Source organism: Molothrus ater, chromosome 3, assembly GCF_012460135.2.
Source record: "Molothrus ater isolate BHLD 08-10-18 breed brown headed cowbird chromosome 3, BPBGC_Mater_1.1, whole genome shotgun sequence".
Classification (NCBI taxonomy): Eukaryota; Metazoa; Chordata; class Aves; order Passeriformes; family Icteridae; genus Molothrus; species Molothrus ater.
The window spans coordinates 46627259-46647196 of record NC_050480.2 but is presented as its reverse complement, the minus strand read 5'-3'; the positions used below and the strand labels follow the sequence as shown (position 1 = coordinate 46647196).

Below are 19938 nucleotides of genomic sequence, written 5' to 3'. Positions count from 1 at the left end.
AAACTCAGCTCTCAAGTCATTCAAAAAACAAGCAGTCTAGTAGCCAGAATATAGGGGGATAGAATACAAGAAAATAAAGATAGTGTAGAAAATAATCTTACCCCTAAGGAGTTGCAGCTGGGCCAATTACCAGAGATTAGGAACAGGCCGGACTTCAACAGGCCACAGCTGCAACCCGTGAGAAGAAGAGCGCTATAAAAGAATGGGGTGGCTAGTTGAGAGGGAAACTGGAGTTAGTTGGATGCTTTGTGAAGAAGAGTCAGTGCTCTGAGAGATGCCCATGAGAAAACACCCAAAAGGTATGAAACTTCTGTGATCAGTGACAACAGTATGGAACCCCTGCCATATGATGATAATACCTGAGGAGATGAAAAATGACTGGGGTGGGTGGTTGGTTTTTTGAGTGGGGTGAGTTGTTTTGGTTTTTGGAGTTTTTTGTGTGTGTGAGGTAGGTTGTCTTGTTCTCTGTTTAAACCAAACGAATTGCTCGAAAGCAGTTTGCTGGTACGACGAAGGCTGGCCACGTGCAAAGGGAAGACAGCTGCGGGCACTCCAGCCTTGAGCTGCACCCCTGAACCACCGGGCGGGGCAGTCAAAAGCCCCTCACGAGCACCGCGCTATCCCCGCCGGCAGAACGCCTCGGGGCGCTGGCGCCCACACGGCGGCAGGGCGCAGCACGGAGCTGTGGGACAGCCGGGAGAGGCGGGATCAGCCGCCGCACCTCTCCCGTTGGCTGCGGCGCCGCTGCCGGGCGGGGCGGCCCCGGTCCGTGCGAGGCGCGGGCGCGGCGGGCGCAGCGGCGGCCCCGAGGCGGGAGGATGCGGGCGGCGCCCGGGGCGCAGCCGGATCGGCCCTTCAAGCTCAGGAAGAGTCTCGGTAGGGGCGGCGGGGGCGCGCAGCGCTGCGCGGGTCGGAGGGGCTGCGCGCACACCTAACGCGTCTCTTCTCCCCTCTGCCCCACAGCCAGCCGGCGCGAAGAAGTAGCAGGGATCCGAGCCAAGTTCCCGACAAAAATCCCGGTAAGTCTCTGGTTTGTTAGCGGAGGTTGTTGCCGCTGTTTGAGGAAAGAAGCGTGTGAGGGGAGGGAAAGGGACCTGGATATTTTGGGTATTGCTAAGTATGACTCTAATTAAAACAGGTAATTGTTGAGAGATACCATAAAGAGAAATACCTTCCTGTCTTGGACAAAACCAAGTTTCTTGTTCCCGAGGAGCTGACCATGGCACAGTTCATAACCATCATCAGGTGGGTAGTGGATACTAGTGGGTTGGAGCTGCACCTGGGCTTGGCTGCTGGTCCCCAAGAAGGCATTTCCTAGTGTGCTGCTTCCTTCGGTGGGTAGGAGAATAAAGGTGTTAGTAATGTACTGGTTTCCCTCTCTTGCAAGGGTTCGAAGACAGGTGTAGTATTGGGAAAAATGGGGTCTTTTTTGGGTTCACAGTCCTCCCCCTTCTCCCTAACTGTAGTGAAAAAAGAATATATAAAATTCTTGTTCTGCTCTCTCCCTGCCTCGTGGAATAGGTATTGGGGCTCTGTGTTCTGCTTATGACTGTCACTGCCTTGCTCTCTTACTGTACCTAGCTGAATTTACTCTCGTTCAAAGCAGCTCTTGAATGGGAGTGAAATGAAATGTGTTGCCAAATTGTTCTTTATGAAACATTACAGCAAAGAAATCACCCAAAATATTCAGTGGTATTTTCTGACAAAATGTGAAAGCTATGTTTTTCAGTACAGTTTTTAAAGTATAGAAAAAGATCTTTCTAAATTGTAACTTTTGTAAAAAATGCTTTTGGCTCTTGGACAACTTGGATTGTAATCCTTGCGTGTAATGTCTCTGAAAAGGACTTGTTTTGAAGATAGACTTTACAGTAAGTGTAACAGACTGGAGCTGAAATCCTTTGCAAAATCTGCACTATGGAAGCTTTTGGTTTCTATTCACACTTTTCCCTGGTAACTGGGAACTCCAAGCCCATGCCCAGCACCTTTGGTAAGCCTTGCCTTTGAGCTTCCAGTTAACTTCCTGCTGATGGAGACAATAAGCCACATAATAACTTTACACAGCATTTTTTGTCCCTACTTCATGCAACTGCTCTGCTTAATGTATGTCATAGACTGAAGTTGAAACCACATTCAACTTGCTAATGTTTAATCCTCTTTTTCAATTAGAAGCAGGATGGCTCTGACAGCTACACAAGCTTTCTACCTGCTGGTGAACAACAAAAGCCTAGCCAGTATGTCCTTGACAATGGCAGAAGTGTACAGGGACTACAAAGATGAAGATGGCTTTGTGTATATGACCTATGCTTCCCAGGAGATGTTTGGATGCTTATTACCCACTGCCCAAGGGAAAACTGTGGAATGCTTTCAGAAAATCTAAGATTGGGTTCATATGCTGCAGCAAAGCAGTTTGCTCTGAATCATGCCTGTGACATGAATCTTGGAGATGCTCCTTCCAGTGTGAGCTCTTGAGCTCTGTAGTGGGAGTTATGACCCAAAAGCTGGCAGGACCAGCTTAAGACAGAAATGGTGGTACACTTTCCCTAGGTAATAATTTGGATATATATTTTTATATTTGAAGACACTATGGGTTAGGTTTTTTTGTCTTTTGAACTGCACCCCCACTGCTTTGTAATATCAATCTTTATTATGAAACTGATTTTTAAGGTTTCCTGAAAGCCTAAGTCTAAGAGAAAAATAAAGAACTTTTTAAGTATTGAGTTGAATGTTACTTTTAATCTGGGGCAAGACTTGTAAAAATTTGTCCAGGAGAAGATCCTATAATAATTCTGGGAATTTGAGCATAATGCCTTTTAAATAAACACTGCTTGCACAGCTACTCTGAATTTTTCAATGAAATATCAAAGTTTAAATTGTGTCACCCATGAGCAAAACCATAGCTATAAAAGTTTCATTAAGGTAGGTATCTGGGCTGTGAGATTAAATAGGAGTGCCAGAGCAGTGTTAAGTTTAACACCTGAATAAACTCAGCTGTTACAGAAAACACTGTCTGTGGTATAGATAACTATTTGTTTAAATAAGCAACCTGATTGCTAGTCAGCATTAACTGAAATGCAGATAGCAGGACTTGAAGGGTAATCAAGTTTCAAGAGTTATTTTCTTGCTGCTGAATTTTGCTAGCATGGTTACTCTAGATACTGTCATATCCATCCCCTACAGCCACCTGCTTGTCAGGTACCCTGAAGCACTTCAATGAGCCTTCTTTCAACAATGGAGCCAAGACATGTGCCTTGTGATTAAGAGATAGTCCAGTGTTTCTGGAAAATGTTGAAAATATCAAAAATACCATGTAGTAAAATGTGGTTTTATCTTAATATACAGGCTTGGTTCCTATAAACACGTATTAAAAGTAACACTTGAGCCTTAGACCGAAGTATAGCTCAAGCTGGCTTCCCTGTATGTGAGAGATGTGTTGTAAAGCTGGAAATGCTCTGATCATGCATGATCAACTAAAACCACCAGGTAATTAAAAATCTGTCACAGTTTGCAGTTTATTAATCAACCTTTGGCAGCCTCACTTTAGGATTGGTCAAATTGTTACAATATGATGTGATTCTTCTGTTCAGTACTAAACTGCAGAATTATTAATGTAGGAATAACTAGACTGCAAAGAAAGAAGTGTTGACAGTATTTAAGTTATGCATAAGGAAGGAATGTGTGTGTAAGCTTTTTGCAGTGGTTCTCTTGCATTAATAATCTCTTGAACATGAAGTTCTGAGCAGACCTGGGTTTGAGCCTCTAAACCTGGAGCTTTAAGGAGTGCCTGCTGTAGTGGAGGTGATGTTTGCCTACTCGTGTTTCATGAGCTGAGGAACAAAGAAATCATTGACCTGACCTGTGGAAAGGATAAGGCTATGATGGTTTAGGTTATAAAAACATGTGGGCTTTGGGATCCCAGCATCAGTTCTTGGATATATTTCACTTATACTTGTAATGAAACAAGTTTCCATTGCAGAAATTGAATAGTCATTTGTCACCAGCCCTTCAGGGAAGCAGGGACACCTGCTTGGCAGCAGCACTACACAGAAATGCTGAACAGCTGTGGGAACCTTGGGGTGGGAGGAGCAAGGGGAGACTTTCTGTGTTCAAGCTCTCTTGCCAGTCTAGAGTTGGGCTAATATTTTGCTTCAATGGCTCCTCTGTCTTCCTGTCCTGTGTGATACTTGGTGCATGAAGAGACAAGCACTACAGCTTCTTGGCTGGAACAATTTTGTCTGACAGCCATCTTTCTTTGGTTTGTAATGTAGTGGCTGAGGTGCAAGTGTTGATCCCTCCAGCATGTAATGACATTTGGCTATGGTGTCTACAGGCTGAGTCACAGATCCAGCCAAAAAAGTTGCACAAGGAGAAGGTCATTTGCAGGTAAAGAGCATCATTATAAACTTGTTTAAACTGGCCTGATGAACCTAGAAAGAAGTCCTGTGAATTGGGAAAGCATCATTGGGTAATAGCAATAGACGTGCTTTTCTATCAGATGTTGAAGAAGTTAGGATATTAACTATCAAAGACAGTTTTCATGAAGTCTTAAAAGAATAAACTAGGAGTTACATGCCCAAATAATTCTGTTGTCTTGCTTGTGGAATTGCCTTGGTATGATTAGAAGGTTTGAATTTAACCTATTCTCTCTTGAAGTACAAAGAACAAGGATTAGAAAATAAGGAAACAGAAAAACTTTTCTCTGATTGACATGTGCAACTGAGATAGCTGAGCTACTTCCAATGTAGCTGCTGTTTGAAGAGCTAATATTTGCTCAAGCAAATACTGATTAGAAACAGGTATATTTTTTTTTCAATGAAGGACACAATGCTGTGTTAAGCAGATTTTATGCTTCTTTCCAGTGTGCCACTAATGTAAAAAGAGACTGCAGAGATGCCATTTATTTTTAAAAGTTTTATCTTCATGATATCGACTTGTATTCATTAATATCAAAGATATCCACCAGAGTACAGAAAACATTCTGAGGATACTTCTGTTTCTTCCATAGACTGCCAGCTCAATCCCAGAAGACGCTCAGTGCTCTGGCTTCAAATATAAACCAAATCAACCTGAATGATATGGAATATTAGAGTGGTGTGAGAGCCTTGCTGGAACAGTGGTCCTTGAGGGAAGTATGTCCTGCAGCCCCCTACAACCTGTGCACAATACTTTATGGAGTGCAAATTGACATTTGGTGCTACAAGGCAAACATCATAACCTCAGCATGGGCTTTAGCACACATAAGCAACATCAGGAGCTTTCCAAACTGTTTGGATTTAAAAATGACTTAATGTTATGTTTTGGTAGAATAAATAAATGAATGGGAACACTAATCTTCTTGTTCAAGGCAATAACACTTGTGAACTTAGATGGGCTTTTTACTGTTTTCCCATGCTAACTATTTCCAGATGGTGGTAGTTTCAGGATAAAAATATTTTAATATTTTACACACACTAAGTGACAGATGGTATCCTCTGCTGCAAATAAGTTTCTTTGTTTAGGTGAAATACAGTAAATTAAGAAGGTAAAATGAGATAATAGGACAGAATATTTTACTTTCAGCATCAAACTGCCCTGCTGTATTCTTTCAAGAAAACCTGAAGAGAAATTATAGGGAGAAAACAAAAAGACCTAAGCAGGACAGAAACATTTTGAAAACACGTGTTTTAACCTATGCACTATGAAGTAGAACAGGGGAGAGTGGAAGGGTTTCTATGGAAAACCTTCAAGAGTTCCTTGAGGGAGGTTAAGAAATGTGATTTCATATGTCACAGTGCCAATATACAAAACTAGTAATGGCATACATACTTCCCTCAAGAAACACTGTTCCAGAAATAATTTGAGACAAATCTCCTGAATCTTAAAATAGCCCCTTTTTTAATAGTTTTGAATCAACCCATAAGAGAAAAAAAAAAAAGTCCAATAAAAACCAAAACAAAAAGGCAACAAACCCAAACCCAGACTTCTCCCTATACATATGTGCTTAGTTTCTTTAGCTTTCCTTAGGTGCTTTGTTGCTTTATAGTGTTAGCTCTACCCAGTTCTCTCCCCTGATGATTTTAGATTGCCTCTTAGGAGTTTAGGTTAGCTACTACTTGTTCCTGTACAGTCGACAACATGCAAGGGCACTTAGGTCCAAACAATAAATAACAGTCTGGCCCTAGTTTAGAGGGACATGAGTGAAATTAGTAATGCCCTTAAAGCTTGTCCCCAGAAAGTCATATCTCTCCCTGCCTCCTGTATTTCATGTGGTGCCTCTCTTGTGGCTGCAATGTACCTATGACACACAACTGGAGCAATGCAGTCCAGGTGGGTTTTGAAGAACCCAGGGCAAGTCTCAATGCCAGAGTTCAAAAAGCAGCACTGTCCTTTCCCCTGCAGTGGCAGACCCTCATAGGTAGCTCCATGTGTACCCAAGCAGCCCCTCCTCAGTCCCTGCTTGCCTGGGTACACATGGAGCTTCCAGGGCAGGCAGGCAGGGACTGAGGAGGGGCTGCTTGGGCCACTCAGCACTTACATCATGTCTGTCAGGGACTGTAAAGGGCCTTTATGAGGCTGCCTATGATTTGTTGCAGGGTGGGCTTGGCTGCTGGTGTTTATTTTTGCAAATATTTCAAAACCCTGCCTTTACTTTCTTTCTGTATATAACAGCAGGGTCTGGATCTTAATCAGACCTTCAGCTCAAACCTGTTTTATGTCAGAAATGCTATTGATTGCATGGTCCTTGATCCTGTTGACCAAGACATGCCTAAGTAGACCTAAAATTTATTTCTTATTCTCAAAAACAGAGCCAAGACTTTACAGGCTGACAAATGGATTTCCAGGGAAATTTTTAGGTCAGCTAACCAGTGGATGAGGGAAGGGGAAGGAGTGAGCCAGGGGGTTAAGCATGCATATCAGTGCTCCCACCCAAAGCAGCTACAACCACGTACTCTTCACAAGCCTCCCTGTGACTGCCTGGAAAGCCTGAGCCTCAGTGTGAACTCAGTAAGGTGACTATTACACCCATTAGCTTACAAAGAGAACTTAGGAGAAGGAAACACGTGCTCACAGATGGAGAGTGGCTATAGCTTTTTCCTGAACAAAACGTGAGCTCTGTCAATGGAAAAAACCACACAGAACGGTGCTGAAAGGCAGACATGGCAAATAAAGAAATTCTATTCTTGGTGCTGGCACTACTTCACAAGGCAACTTGGCCCTTACTCTGAGAACTTAAAAACTTCATGTCAAGTGATGGATAGTAATATGGTCTCTGTCTGACCCTTCTCCCTAGAAATGCTGCATCTGTGCTCAAAAATTAAAAATCAGATTGAGATGTGAGCTGCATATCTGAATGCTGACTGGCTGAGGAAGATTAACTCATTTTCCAGCAGCTTGATGCATTAGTCACCTACAGAATAAAAGAGCCATCAATAGAGAAAACAGCTGCCGTGCTGCAGGTGAGGGCAGAATCACCAGCTTAGTGCAGAAACATCTGTGCTGTCTAGACTGTCAGGGTAACCCAAGCATTGCAGGGGTTATGAAGATAATTTTGCTGTTGGAAATGATATTGGCTCTGCTATAAATCTGTCAAAAATGTCAAGAGAGGCTTCAGGAGAAATGGCATTTTCCTGGGAGGCAGCTGGCTTTGGTTTAAACCTCAGTTCTTTCAGCCATCCTCTTGCACACTGACTTTGTTCCCATTCTTTCTTTGGAAAGGGACCAGGCCTTCTGTGCTAGCAGAACCTGGGTACAGGTTCCAAGATTGCTGAAAATTATAAATAATATGACCTTAGTTGCCATGTAACAAACTTGCATGATAATTCATAGCTGTTCTGCTATTCTAATTCAGTCCACGTTGAACCCACAAAATTTGGCTGTGCCTCAGTCACTCAGCTCTCTAAGCCTCTGTCAGGGCTGGAGCAGCAATTTAAATGAGATGGCTGCAGCCATTACTGCTATTTGGGTAACCTCCCCTTCCAGTGAATTCTGTTGAGACAAAATTTCTTGAATCAGTTGAAGAACAGCTGTGTGGGTTAGCCTTGCTCACCAATGGAAAGCATTTCTGCTAGAGGTACAAGAAGATAGGTTAATGTAGCAGCTTAATTTCATGTCCCAGCTCATCCAGGTGATTTTGGCAAAGAAGCAGGATGCCATGCAGTGCAGGCTGGTGAGAGGTGACAATTTTCAGGAGGGGTTTGGTGCAGAGGAGGGTTGTCACAAGAAACTGAGGGGCGGAATGGCTGCTGATATAGGTAGACCTTGAAGATTATATGGGTCTGCAGGCTAGTCCATGACAGGACTTCTTACACAAATGCCCTTCCTTTCAGAAAGGTTTCCTTTGCTTCTGACATCCAAGGCAGCTGGTCCACTAGGCAAGTGTTAAGCAAGGTTACTGTCATGTGCTTCACAGAGCAGCATCCTTATAACTCAATGGATAAAGAACTGGGGAGACCCTGCTAGAATTCATTTTTCTCCCTGAAGATTCTGAGCCACAAACTCACACTGGGCACTCCAAGTAGCTCCTGTCTCCCTGGACCCAGCAGAGCAAATTATCTTCTGCTGCCAGAAGCTAGGGTAAAGCCCAGAGTGACAGCAGAGGTGTGTGGCTAAGGGGCTTGAACCCAGCTCCCAAAGTAAACCCCCAGCCTACCTTTGTCTTTCTGAAAATAAACTGTGCAACTGCAGGATCTGTGAGAGGCTGCAGTTTTACTAGTGGAAAATTTAGGCAAAACCCTGTAAAATAAATGAAGCAATTCCAGTAGAAGCTGGGACTGGCACTGAAATTAGTGGCTGGAGCCATAAAGGCTGCAGAGCTAAAGCTACCATGTTACAATTCATGTGAGGAAGCATTTATCCACAACAAGTGGAGAGAAGGAAAGGTCAAGCACTCTAGCAGACATGAAAGATTTTATGTTTAAGTTTCTGGAAAGTTTTTCTTCAAAATAGTTTTGCCGTATATCTTGTTTCTTGATTCAAACTAAACTATTTTTTCCCCATCAAATAATTTTCATTAAGCTGGTTTGTCAGAAAGGGAAACCCCAAATCTCAATTTATATTATATGGGAGAAAAGATGAATTAAAAAAAATCTTTTTGACTATTAATTACACCTGTGTAACTGCCATAAAAATTTGTAAAATGTGCCAAGAGGCACTCAGGTAACACTGAAAAGCCAAAAGAGGGGTTATTCCATTTTAGACATCTCATTTCAAAATCAGGTGGAACTTTCTGCTAATTCTCAGCATAGAATTTTTTGTGTTTTGTGACGTTTTTGGATGTATTTTGGTTACATATAAATGAGATACACACACTTCTGGTTGGACTATGTTTTATGATCTTACTGATGTAAGAAAACACTAAATCAAGGCTGTCTTCAGTATGTTAGCAAACAGAAGAGCAAGAGTACAACATCACCTGATTATCCATGGACTGTGAAGCTCAGTAGGTTACTGCTGGCAAACTCTTTGGAGGATGTTACAGTCAAATTGAATTTCAAAAAGACAGTCATACTACAAACCTAATCCTTCAGGACTGTGTGTGTATATCTTCTTCCTTTGATGTAGGGCCTACACTTCTGGCAATCTGTTAACAAACCCTCAGTTTTTATGAGATTAATGCTATAGGGAGTCTACGTTGCAGGGTGAGTATAATGAAATTTGAAAAGAAAATCCTTTGAATAGGACAGAATTTTTCTCTATACTTGTATTTTCTGACCCTGTGACTAGGCCCATGAATACTGTTTCTTATATTTATGTGATTATCAAAGTCAATGCCACACTGAAGTCTGCTACACAACCTTAATCAATAACTATGATTTTTTGAGCAATGGTACATTATACAAACAATAGAAAAATAGGGGCTTCAAAGCTATTCTTGGTCTGCTTCTGGGTTACTGGAGGAAATGAATTAGAAATTAACAAAACCCTGGCATCTAGAGCAGGCCAAAAGTCAAAGCTCAGACCCATTTCAGTGCTCAAAACACAAGTGTCTTTCCCATTTTGTCCCAGTATTGGTTTTACTAAATTTAAATAAAGAGTAGTTGAACAGTGATTCCAAAACTGTAGAAGTGAGGTCAAAACAAATCCTGGTGCTTTTTGTATTTTGAAGCAAATATGCTAAATTTAATCAGCTACTAAAACCAAATATTTACATTTACCAGTAAAAGTATTTGTGATATAAAAACAGTGCATAGACCCACCTTGAATGATACTTTTACTTACACACATTTTCTTATTTCTGCCATATTCTCAGGAGTGCTCAGAATCAGTTTTGGCTCTAGCATAAATTGCTGAAGAGTTATTTCTGCTTATTAAGTGTGAGCTAAATACTGTATAAAGACCTATTTCTATAAAGTACTGAGAAGAGATGCTTTCTTTATATTTAATTCCTTGATGACTTTGCATGAGAAGTCATGATTGCACTGCAAGGGAACACAAAGGAAATCCATACATGCTGGAGGTCTTTCTCCTGACCGAAATTCTAATCATCTGCTTGACGTCATGGAATTTTACAAAGGTTTAACCAATGTCAGCTCCTGCCTTTTTCTTCTAATGCTGTTTGCTTCACATCTGCATTTAATCTCTGGCTAAACAAATCAGAATTTATGGAGTTTACCTCACAAATTGAGAAGTTTCTTCTCTTGTCTCCTTGTCCACATACAAAGTACTTGCTAATGGAGCTGGTGCTTATCTAACACCCTTACTCACTGTGCCTTCTAAACAAATAAAGATATGAATCTAAAGGCAGAAAAAAATTCCATAGAATAGCTAGTCCTGAGTATCTTGTGGGTTTTGCAATAAGAAGCACAAAAATGTTGGCAAAGATCTTACAGGAAGAATGAAGAGGGCTGTCATCACTGCCTGGGTACTATTCAAGAGGGATAAATGTAAAACCCCACATTAGGACAAGAATAACCAGCTGCATAAATATAGGGTGGAAAACAAGTGGCTGATAAATTTCTTCTTAAAAGACCCCATGGGATGTACTGAATCACAAACTAAGCAGAAGTCAACAGTATCATGCTGTTGTGAGAAAAGCAAACACAATACTGAGATTTCTAACCAAGAGTAGAGCCTGCAAGATGGGTGACATGAGCCTGTTCTGTGCTGTACTTAACAACAGCAGGGCTTCATCTGAAATACTGTGTATCGTTTAGGCACTGCACCCCAAGAAGAATGTGAACCACTTGAGAATTCAAAGATTATTGATGATGAGGAGAAATTTAGTATGACAAAAGTTGCACAAACTTAGGCGGTTTAGCCTCAAGAAGAAAATGCTCAGAAAGGGACATGACATTGCTCACAAATGAAAGGCTCTTTGAAAAAGGAAGGGGAAGAATGTCAATGCCCATGTGCCATGGATTACTTATGTATTAGAAAGGAGCCTTTTAGACCCTGCCCCACCTTCCCATATTGTTCTTCATTTGAAACATGGAAGCTCTCTATCTGGATCCTATGTGTTCAAAAGAAGCACAAGGGCACAATTACAATTAGAGTAACAATGATTGAGAACCATCTCACTGTAAATATTTTACAGGGCAACAGACAGTGATAAAAAGCGAAGGTCAGATCACTGCTAGTGGGTGCTGTGAAGATGAGCACATACAGTTGTAACAGTGCAGTCATGTATAAAATCCAACTACAGCTGTAACTACAGGAGATGCTGCTGGGCCTTGTCTTCTAGAAGAATATGAGAATACTCATACAGTAGCTACCATGTGTTGCCAGTCATAAAAAAAAAGGTTAATACAATCCTTTTGATATGTGTACAAGGAGAAGATTTTTAACTTTACTTCTGCACCTGGCAATGGAATGGCTGCTGCTACACTCAGTCTAGTGAGTACAATTCAGGATTAATGTTGCAACTTGGAGAAAGTTCAAAGAATTGTCAAGAGAATGATTCTGGTGTGAGAAAAAAAACCACCTACTTTACCTATGGATAAGAGATGCCTAAACTACTCTTTTTAAATAGTTTTCTCTCCTTAATAGTTTCGGCAGAAGAATTGATAATGGGTTCTTCAGTCCAGCAGATGAATGTATGACCTTTGTGGGTCAGCACACTGATTTTTTTTGTTTCCTTGATACTAGTTTTCAAACAGATAATGTTCTTTGGCCTGATGCAAAAGGCAGCTGCTAGGTGCACACTAGAGGTAGGACATGGAAACCAGCAGGCAAAAGGCAATGGGTTACTGGAGAGAAGAAAAAACAAGGCCAGTCTTTTCTGGCAGCAGTGCAGACATCTGGGAGATTAAAGCAACCACATAACAATGGCCTAGGATATCTTCTTATGGATCAGAGGGAGTTTAGAACAAAGGCTAACCTAGCATTCTGGATTAATGAGGCCAGACATTTACAATCTGGTCAAGCTGAGGCAAAAGGTCATTTTCTAGAGTTCTCCTCCATAGGAGTGCTAAATAACATTGATAGAATGCATTAGTTGGTGCATTTACCCTCCCTTGTTACCCAATATATATCACCTTTCTAAATATTTTCTGAAATGTCCAGCTTTCTTGTGACTTGTTCAAAGCAAAATTTCTTGCAAATTTCAAACACTTAGCAATTGAAAACAGTAAGGTTTTGTTTGAAAAAAATACAGTCACAAAGAAAAATAAGAATAATAAAATTTCTGACTGAAAACAAATCTGCCAGATGTTACCATTTTCCAGCAAATGGAGTTCACCTTCAGTGGGCCACATGTATAGATACAAATAAGACCCCACCAATTATCTTTTCTACCATGCTTTCCAGAAGCTGCACAGACACTTTGTGAGCCAGAATGTCTGATCCAGTCAAGTCAGGGTCTAGGAAAGATTGATGGGTAGAACTAAGGTAGGTTTGAATGACATTCAAAGTCCTCAAGTGCTGCAACTCCCCAGGACACAGGCCAATACCTGAATTAAACAACAGACAGTCATTGTAACTGATGTGTGGTTTCCCACAGTCCTGAAGTCCAAATATTTAATCTGTCCTGGAAAAAACCTCTCCCTAAAAGTCCATTATAAATAATGGATTCTCATGCAGCACAACTGGAATAGACTTCTCAGTGCACAACACCAAATCTATTTTTGTAAAAGGACAAATGGAGCCAATTCAGTGATTTCACTGGCTAGTGATTTCTTTGAAATAGTTTATCACATGAAAATACACTGCAGTGTCTCACTTCAGAAGTCATTTTTGTTTTCATTTTTATAAGTTATAATGTTTATCTTGATGATTAAACTCGGGAATGTGTGAATTCAGTGGCATCATAGAAACCAGTGTATATCATCTGTTTTTGTACCTACATATAACCTACATTTATACAGCCTACAGCTGCCCAGGAAGGCAGCATATAATAACTATATTAACTAGAGAAGTTAATTACACATGTGCAATATTTAAAGGTTGACCCACAGGTATTTAAGAGTTGTAGGAATCTCATAGTTCAACTTCTTAATCTTCAACATTCATACAGACACAAGCATGCTCACATCTAAATCCACATCACAAATAGGAGGTTTAAGTTCTTCAAACTTAAATTAGTGTCATTTAAATAAGAAATCCACAAAACAAACTCAAGTATTAATGCTGATTTCTAGAGCACACCAGCATTTCACAACAGCTATAAATGTGGGAGATTCAACATTTTTGCACTCCTCCTCCTGCAGGCACAGCTGAGGAATGTTCAGACACTCTCACCCACAGCTATATTAGGCACATGGCTCAAGTGCAGAAGCAGCTTTATAAGTTATAGTCCAGACAATGGAGGCTTAGAGGTATAACTCACTGTACTGATGCACTCTTGTGCTGTCTGTTCATTAATATTGTACAGAACAAACGTGCATCTTAGCTCTCCAGCTGAAATGTAACTGCTCTCAAAGAATATTGTTTTATCACCTGTTTATATGCAAGCAGGGCCAGTTGGGAAGGGTAATGAGATGAATGTTTTTTCTTGTAATAAGAGGCAAGTTCTAATTGGCTGGACATTGCTCCTCTTCTTTTTTACACATACCTATTATTCAACTCCTCTTGCTTAGCTTTACTGGTGCAGAACCTAAAATAAATCAAGAGGCAGTGGTGTTCCTAGATCTCCTAAAAGCTGATTTTAAGTTTACAGTCAACCTTATGAATTGACATTTCTGGGCTTGTATGTTTATACTATTCCTTTCTGACCATCTGTGACCCCTGCAGTTCACATTAGTAGTCTAAGTTTCATTGCTGATATACTTTTCAAGGTGCTTTCAGATGATTTCAGAATGACGCCTCCCTGTTACAGTGCAGAACTGTGATTCAAAGTATCTATGTGCTATTTTTTACTCTCTCACGGTTTGAGAGGAGAACAGTGGCTAATCCTCCAAGCCAGTTCAAAGAGAGTTTCTATTTAAAAAAAAAATGAGGACAGTACTGTTGACCTTTGTTGCTTTGAGATCTGTTATTGAGACCTATAAAAGCTAAATGACTGCAACTCAGAATTTACTCTCATTACAGTTGTATGTGACAGCTGTATGTTTATGTATTCTATCAAGCAGGTAAGTACTTCAGAAAACTTTTATCCTTAAGGAGTTATGAAGGTATGGCACAATATAACACAAAAAGTAAAATACAATTGTGATGGAGTAACTTCCTCTACCTGCCATATCTGATGATTTCTAGTAGCCCTTGGGGAAAGGGGCGCCCAGGTTGAGCCTCTTTTCTGACTAGATGCATTTGCAAATCACTGGTAAATGGTCTCTTCCAAGTTACTAGGTCTCTAGAACCACAAATAAAATAAATGTGAGTGATATAAATACTCCTCCCTGCACAAGAAGTATAAAGTTCCATGTTTCAGTTCAGAAGGATATGAGCCTAAAATATCCTTTAATTTTATGATTTTTCAATGTGCATATCTAGATGCAATGTTCTGGTTTACTTATACTTACTGAATTTATTATTTAGATCCCTAGAAAAGAGTAGGAATGAAGCAAGAAGACAGGGCTGAAAACTCAGGTCCAAAACATTCAGAACTAAAAAGGGAAAACCAGTTTCCTCATTGACCATGAAAAGATTCGTAACAGCTGGTTTAGAAGTTTCTAAAGCCACTTTTCAATTCTGAAAACATTACAGACTCAGAATAGAAAGAGGGTTAGATCTTACACAAAATTAACTACACCAACTGTGAGCAAAATTAATACCTCTGTTCAGTGGTCCACAAGAAGAAAAGAATTCTATTAAAATTGGGATGGAACCACTTCCACCCCCAGGGGACCAGTTCTTGCTGGTCTGAAAAATGAAATAAAAACCCAAATGAAAATAGAGTCCTGCTACTTATAAACTTTGCACTAATTATGTACAACTCAGTTGCATTCAGCAACTAGCATCCTGTCATGCTAAGTGGGCATGACTTACTGCAGGCACAAGTTTAATAAAATCAATCTTCCAGACATCCTAGAAAGCTTATTGTTAAGGCTTCTGAATTGGCCTACAAGTTACAGCTTATATACAGAGTTTACTTGTGCTTTACATCTTTGCAGATACCAGTACTTAATTTTTAAACTGAAAATGAAATGCAGCCAGGAAACCTTAAGCGTTTTACCAATTTATTTAAGGAAATTACTCTAGCCACAAGATTGAAGGTCCCCTGCTGTGTACTTTTCATTGCTTGGCTCCCAATCTGTAGTTGATATTTTCTGTTTTGCAGAAACAGTGTTCATTGTTTATGGGCTGACATCCCATCTTTCCTTAGTTCTCTCCTCTCTAGACTAAACAATGCCAATTCCTTCCACCCTCCCTCATACTGCCTTCTAGACTGTTACTCATTCTTTTTACTTCTCGCTGGACTGTCTCCAGGGTGATTACATTTTTCAAGTATGGTGCCCAAAACAGTACTCCTTGCTACTGGAGAGTGTCAAGAAGAGTGGAAGAAGCACTTTACACACTCTGCATAAAATGCTTGTATTCCAGAACTGCTTTATTTGGCTTTAAATTGGTGATAGTTGGTGGGAGCTTTTTGAACAGTTCAACTGAAGATGTATGTTCAGAGTCTTTCCTTGTAAAAGCTGAGTTCAGGTATAGAGTTGTGATCAGGGTCCTAAGGCCAGAAATTTGTAAATATGTCCTTTCCTTTATTACAAGGCATGCCAGCAAATGAGGAGTAAGCTCTCATTTACCGTGCAAAATAAAGTACTCTGTACTTTTAGGCTGAAACACTGTTTCATGAAAAGAAATTGAACATCTGTTAATTGGATTTCACAATTGGCTCTAAAACTTTAATATAGCAATGTGTTATTTACTATTTTTATTTGTTATGAAAATAGTCTTAGTTAATGCTCTAGACCAGTGTAGTCCAAATATTAATTCTAATAATTGGCAACACCTCCCCTACTCTTACTTTGCTGTATTGCCTTAAATTGTGCTGTATTTTATTAAGAGGATTTGGAACAGATCTTAATGAGATTTCCTAGCAGAATTTGAAGGATTTTGTTTTTCAAATACTCACCAGAGGTCAGTGGTCTATTAGACTTGGTACTGGGCAAACATGAAACAAATTCAGCAAGTTTGGCTGGTTTTTTTAAACACCTGTGTTGATCCACAGAAGTCAGTGAGTCTCAGGTAAAATAGAACTTTCTCAGGCATCTAGTCTCACAGTCTCTTAGTGCTTAATTACAGCTTTGCATGGGAAAATGAAAGTGGGGCTGCACATCAAATATTGTCCTTTGCTGTAGAGGAGGAGAGGTAGAATAAGTATATTTTAAATCACCGTTCCACTTTCATGCCATCATTATGAAACAAGTCAAAACTTGAAAGAGGGAATGAAAACAGAAATTCTTAGCTGTAAAGCTCAGTAGTCAGTGTTCCCTTGAAGACAAGTAATGACTTCAGTGAACTAACTTCAAGGTTGAGTAAATAAGATGAGAATAATAATCTATAACCTGGGAAATTACAGAAATCTTGTGTGGACTGTTTTGAAGACAGACCAAACAATCATTAGTTTTGGGAAAATTGCTACTGCAGGCTATCGTAACTTTTCAGAAAATTCACAAAATTCCTTCTCTCCACTTGCCACTGCTGGCTTAAAAAGCAGATAAGAAAGCATTTTGATGGTTTAATATCTAAATTAATCAAAATGTGGGCTAGGGCAAAGAAGGGGAGTCTTTCATGTTGTTTTTGCTGAGGAAATAGCATAATGGCAGCTAAAAAAAACCCAAACCAAAAAAACCCAACCCCAAAACTACACTTTGACTACCCTAACTTATCTATTATGCAAAGCTTTTATGTGTTTTAAAGAATTGTTTAAAAAAGAAACCTGAGGATATGCAAAAGATGCATTAGTACAATTATGGTGATATTTATATGTAGTTTGTATTTATTCAGCTAAGCACTGCCAGTAGGTATGGTTTTTTTTTTTTCTTCTTCAAAGCCAGCTGAAATTTGACTTAAAAATACTGACCAGAACATAGGAGCATAATGTTCTTGCATGTCTAAAGCTATTAAAAGTTGTGAAATCAAAGTGGGCAAAATCCACATTAACATGAAGAAAACTGACAGTCTCCTGGTCTTTATTGTCAGACAGAAATTTGTGCAACTGATAACACTTCAGGATTCTGGCATTGGCAAAATGTGCATGCCAGACACAGGAAACCAAGAAAAACAAGACAAACCACAGAAGCCTCCAAAATTGTATCATTTTTACAGTTTAGTGAGAAGATGGATGTTCTTAATGTGACTGACCTCCAAAAAGCAGACTTTTAAGCCAATACAAATATTAGCTTATTTAAGCCTGTGAACATGCATATAATATTGGACAGGACAATCCAGCTTAGTTTTGATCAGATTTTAGACCATTAACTGAACTCTACTTTGTTTAGCAATTTACCTTATTAACAAAACAACCAAACAACAAAAAAAATCCCCTAACAAAAACCCATCAAAAATGTTCAATGCTTTCTTGCATTTAGCAACCCTAATCTCAGAAGTCAGTGTTCTCGATATTTAAACTAGAAATTCTTTTTAAATCAATACTTATGTTACTTATGTTCTACCTAAAACTTTAAAAAAAAAAGTTCATTGTAATTCAGGTGAATACTGAAGGTCATTGTGTTTGCTAATGAAAATGGTTTTAATACACTAAAGTTAGCATTAGCTAATTTAAAATCATCTTAATTGGAGAAAAATTGGTGAGGTGAAACATCTACAATTGTTTTTCATTTAACAGAATTAGCTTATTGTTAAAAAAAAGGATGCTAAGAGCTGCTAATTGACCTCAAAACATCCTTATTCACATACATTCATAAAAATGACTCTACTGTACTGATTTGTGTGAGAAGGAATAAAAAGATTTAAGCAGAAATACTCATTTGAATTTGGACAAGTCACCTACAGTTTCCAAACCATGACTGGATTTGGATGATCACACGCTCACATTAATTCTCTGTGATACTGCATATTTATATGAGAATTCTGATGAAGGAATGGCCAGCCAGCACTTTCAAAAGTGAAGCTTGATTAGACCACCATTAGTAAATTTAGTTTTTCTGGGCCAGATTTACCCTTTTAATACGGTTTAGCAATGCCATCAATTTTGTAAAAATACTCTGAAGTCCTGCCAATAAAATTAGAAATATTAGTAATAGATATTAAAAAGGTATATTTACTATTTTATGAGATTATAAAGCAAGCAACACACAGTTATGCCTTGTTTGCCATTTGCTTTCAATTCCTCCTACTCACCTGTTTTCCAACTACCCAACTCTTAAACGCCTGCTTTTTTACAATCACCAAACTCTCTTTCCTCTGTGGTTTTTTTTTTCCTTTTTCTTTTCTTTGTGTTATATTTTATCCTCCCCAGGCCATCATAACGTGTAATAATTTCTCCTATCCTGATACATAATAATTTTTACTATAGAATATTACCTTACCCTATTAAACTCAGGAATAAAGTCTTGCACTAATCCATTTGTATTTATGTTCTTGTACCTTCCACAGAGGAAACACCAACACAGTAACTTCCCATTAGAAGTATAAAACTTAAATACTATTATATGCTTACACATGTTACATGTTTACATGTAATGTATCAGATGCATCTATTCCTGAAAAGAAGCCTCTGTAATGTGAAGTCAGTACCCAAGATCTCCAAAACACAAATCAGGAACTATACAGAAGTATTTTTAAGAAATCTGCTTTAAGAACATACAATGTAGCTGTCACAAAAGACAATCCCTTAAAATCACCTGTCCTTGCTAGCACAAAAACAAGTAGTTTGTCTCTTATGATGATCCACTAAAGCAGGAACAAGTGGCCCTTTGACTGAAGAGGCAGGAAAAAGGCAAGGATGTACTGTACTAAAAACCTTGCAACTCCCACACCAATAAATAAGCAATGGATGAAAACAGACTATTTTTCTGTTTTCCCTTTAAAGACTCATTCTGTCATTTTTATTTTATTTGTAGAAACACGTAAAAATTCATCCTAGGCAACAGTTCTATGACTGGAAACACAAACATTTATCCCTGGCCTACATTTGTAACATCCTACCTGAGACAGTCCTCTCTGAAGATCAATATTAAAATACTGCTTTTCAGTGGTAGGGACTTTCTGGTGGTGCACATATGAGACAAAGCCTGTCCTAGAGCATCTTAGCTTCAATTCCTTGTATCCCATACCTTCAACACAAATGTAGAAATAAGAGGGCTGATCCCTCAAAGTTGGCAATCAAATTTTTCTTTTAAGCAGCTTCTTTGTAATTTAATTCAGGTGGTCACTTCAGTTTCATAGATTGACATTCTCTTAAGAGAGGAAAAAAAGTACTTTGCAACCTGAAAACCTCTGCCTCTCAGAGATAATTTCAAAATTGAAACTCTTGCAAAAAGCTCAAAGGCTGAGGGAAAGCATTAATCTCAGGAATAGAAACTATATATTTCACAGGTTAAGATATCTTTTTGTACCTTCATCTGCTGCAGAAATACTATCACTCCTAAAAATAGGAAAGTTTCAAACATACCTTTAACA

The 19938-nt window shown here is 39.3% G+C and overlaps 1 protein-coding gene across 2 annotated transcripts in view; it reads left to right on the top strand.

Annotated features, from left to right (window-relative positions):
* Positions 1–804: 804 nt before the first annotated feature.
* Positions 805–19938, top strand: part of MAP1LC3C (microtubule associated protein 1 light chain 3 gamma) — a 43652-nt gene continuing 24518 nt past the window's right edge. Inside the window, exons 1-4 of one of the 2 annotated variants that reach the window (XM_036381416.2) lie at positions 805–876; positions 964–1019; positions 1139–1245; positions 2167–2754. In XM_036381416.2, coding sequence (XP_036237309.1) covers positions 819–876; positions 964–1019; positions 1139–1245; positions 2167–2377 — 432 coding nt within the window. In that variant the 5' untranslated portion in view covers positions 805–818 and the 3' untranslated portion in view covers positions 2378–2754. Of the gene's footprint in view, positions 877–963; positions 1020–1138; positions 1246–2166; positions 2755–19938 lie in introns of those variants that run through there. The other variant, XM_036381415.1, reaches the window with a different exon arrangement.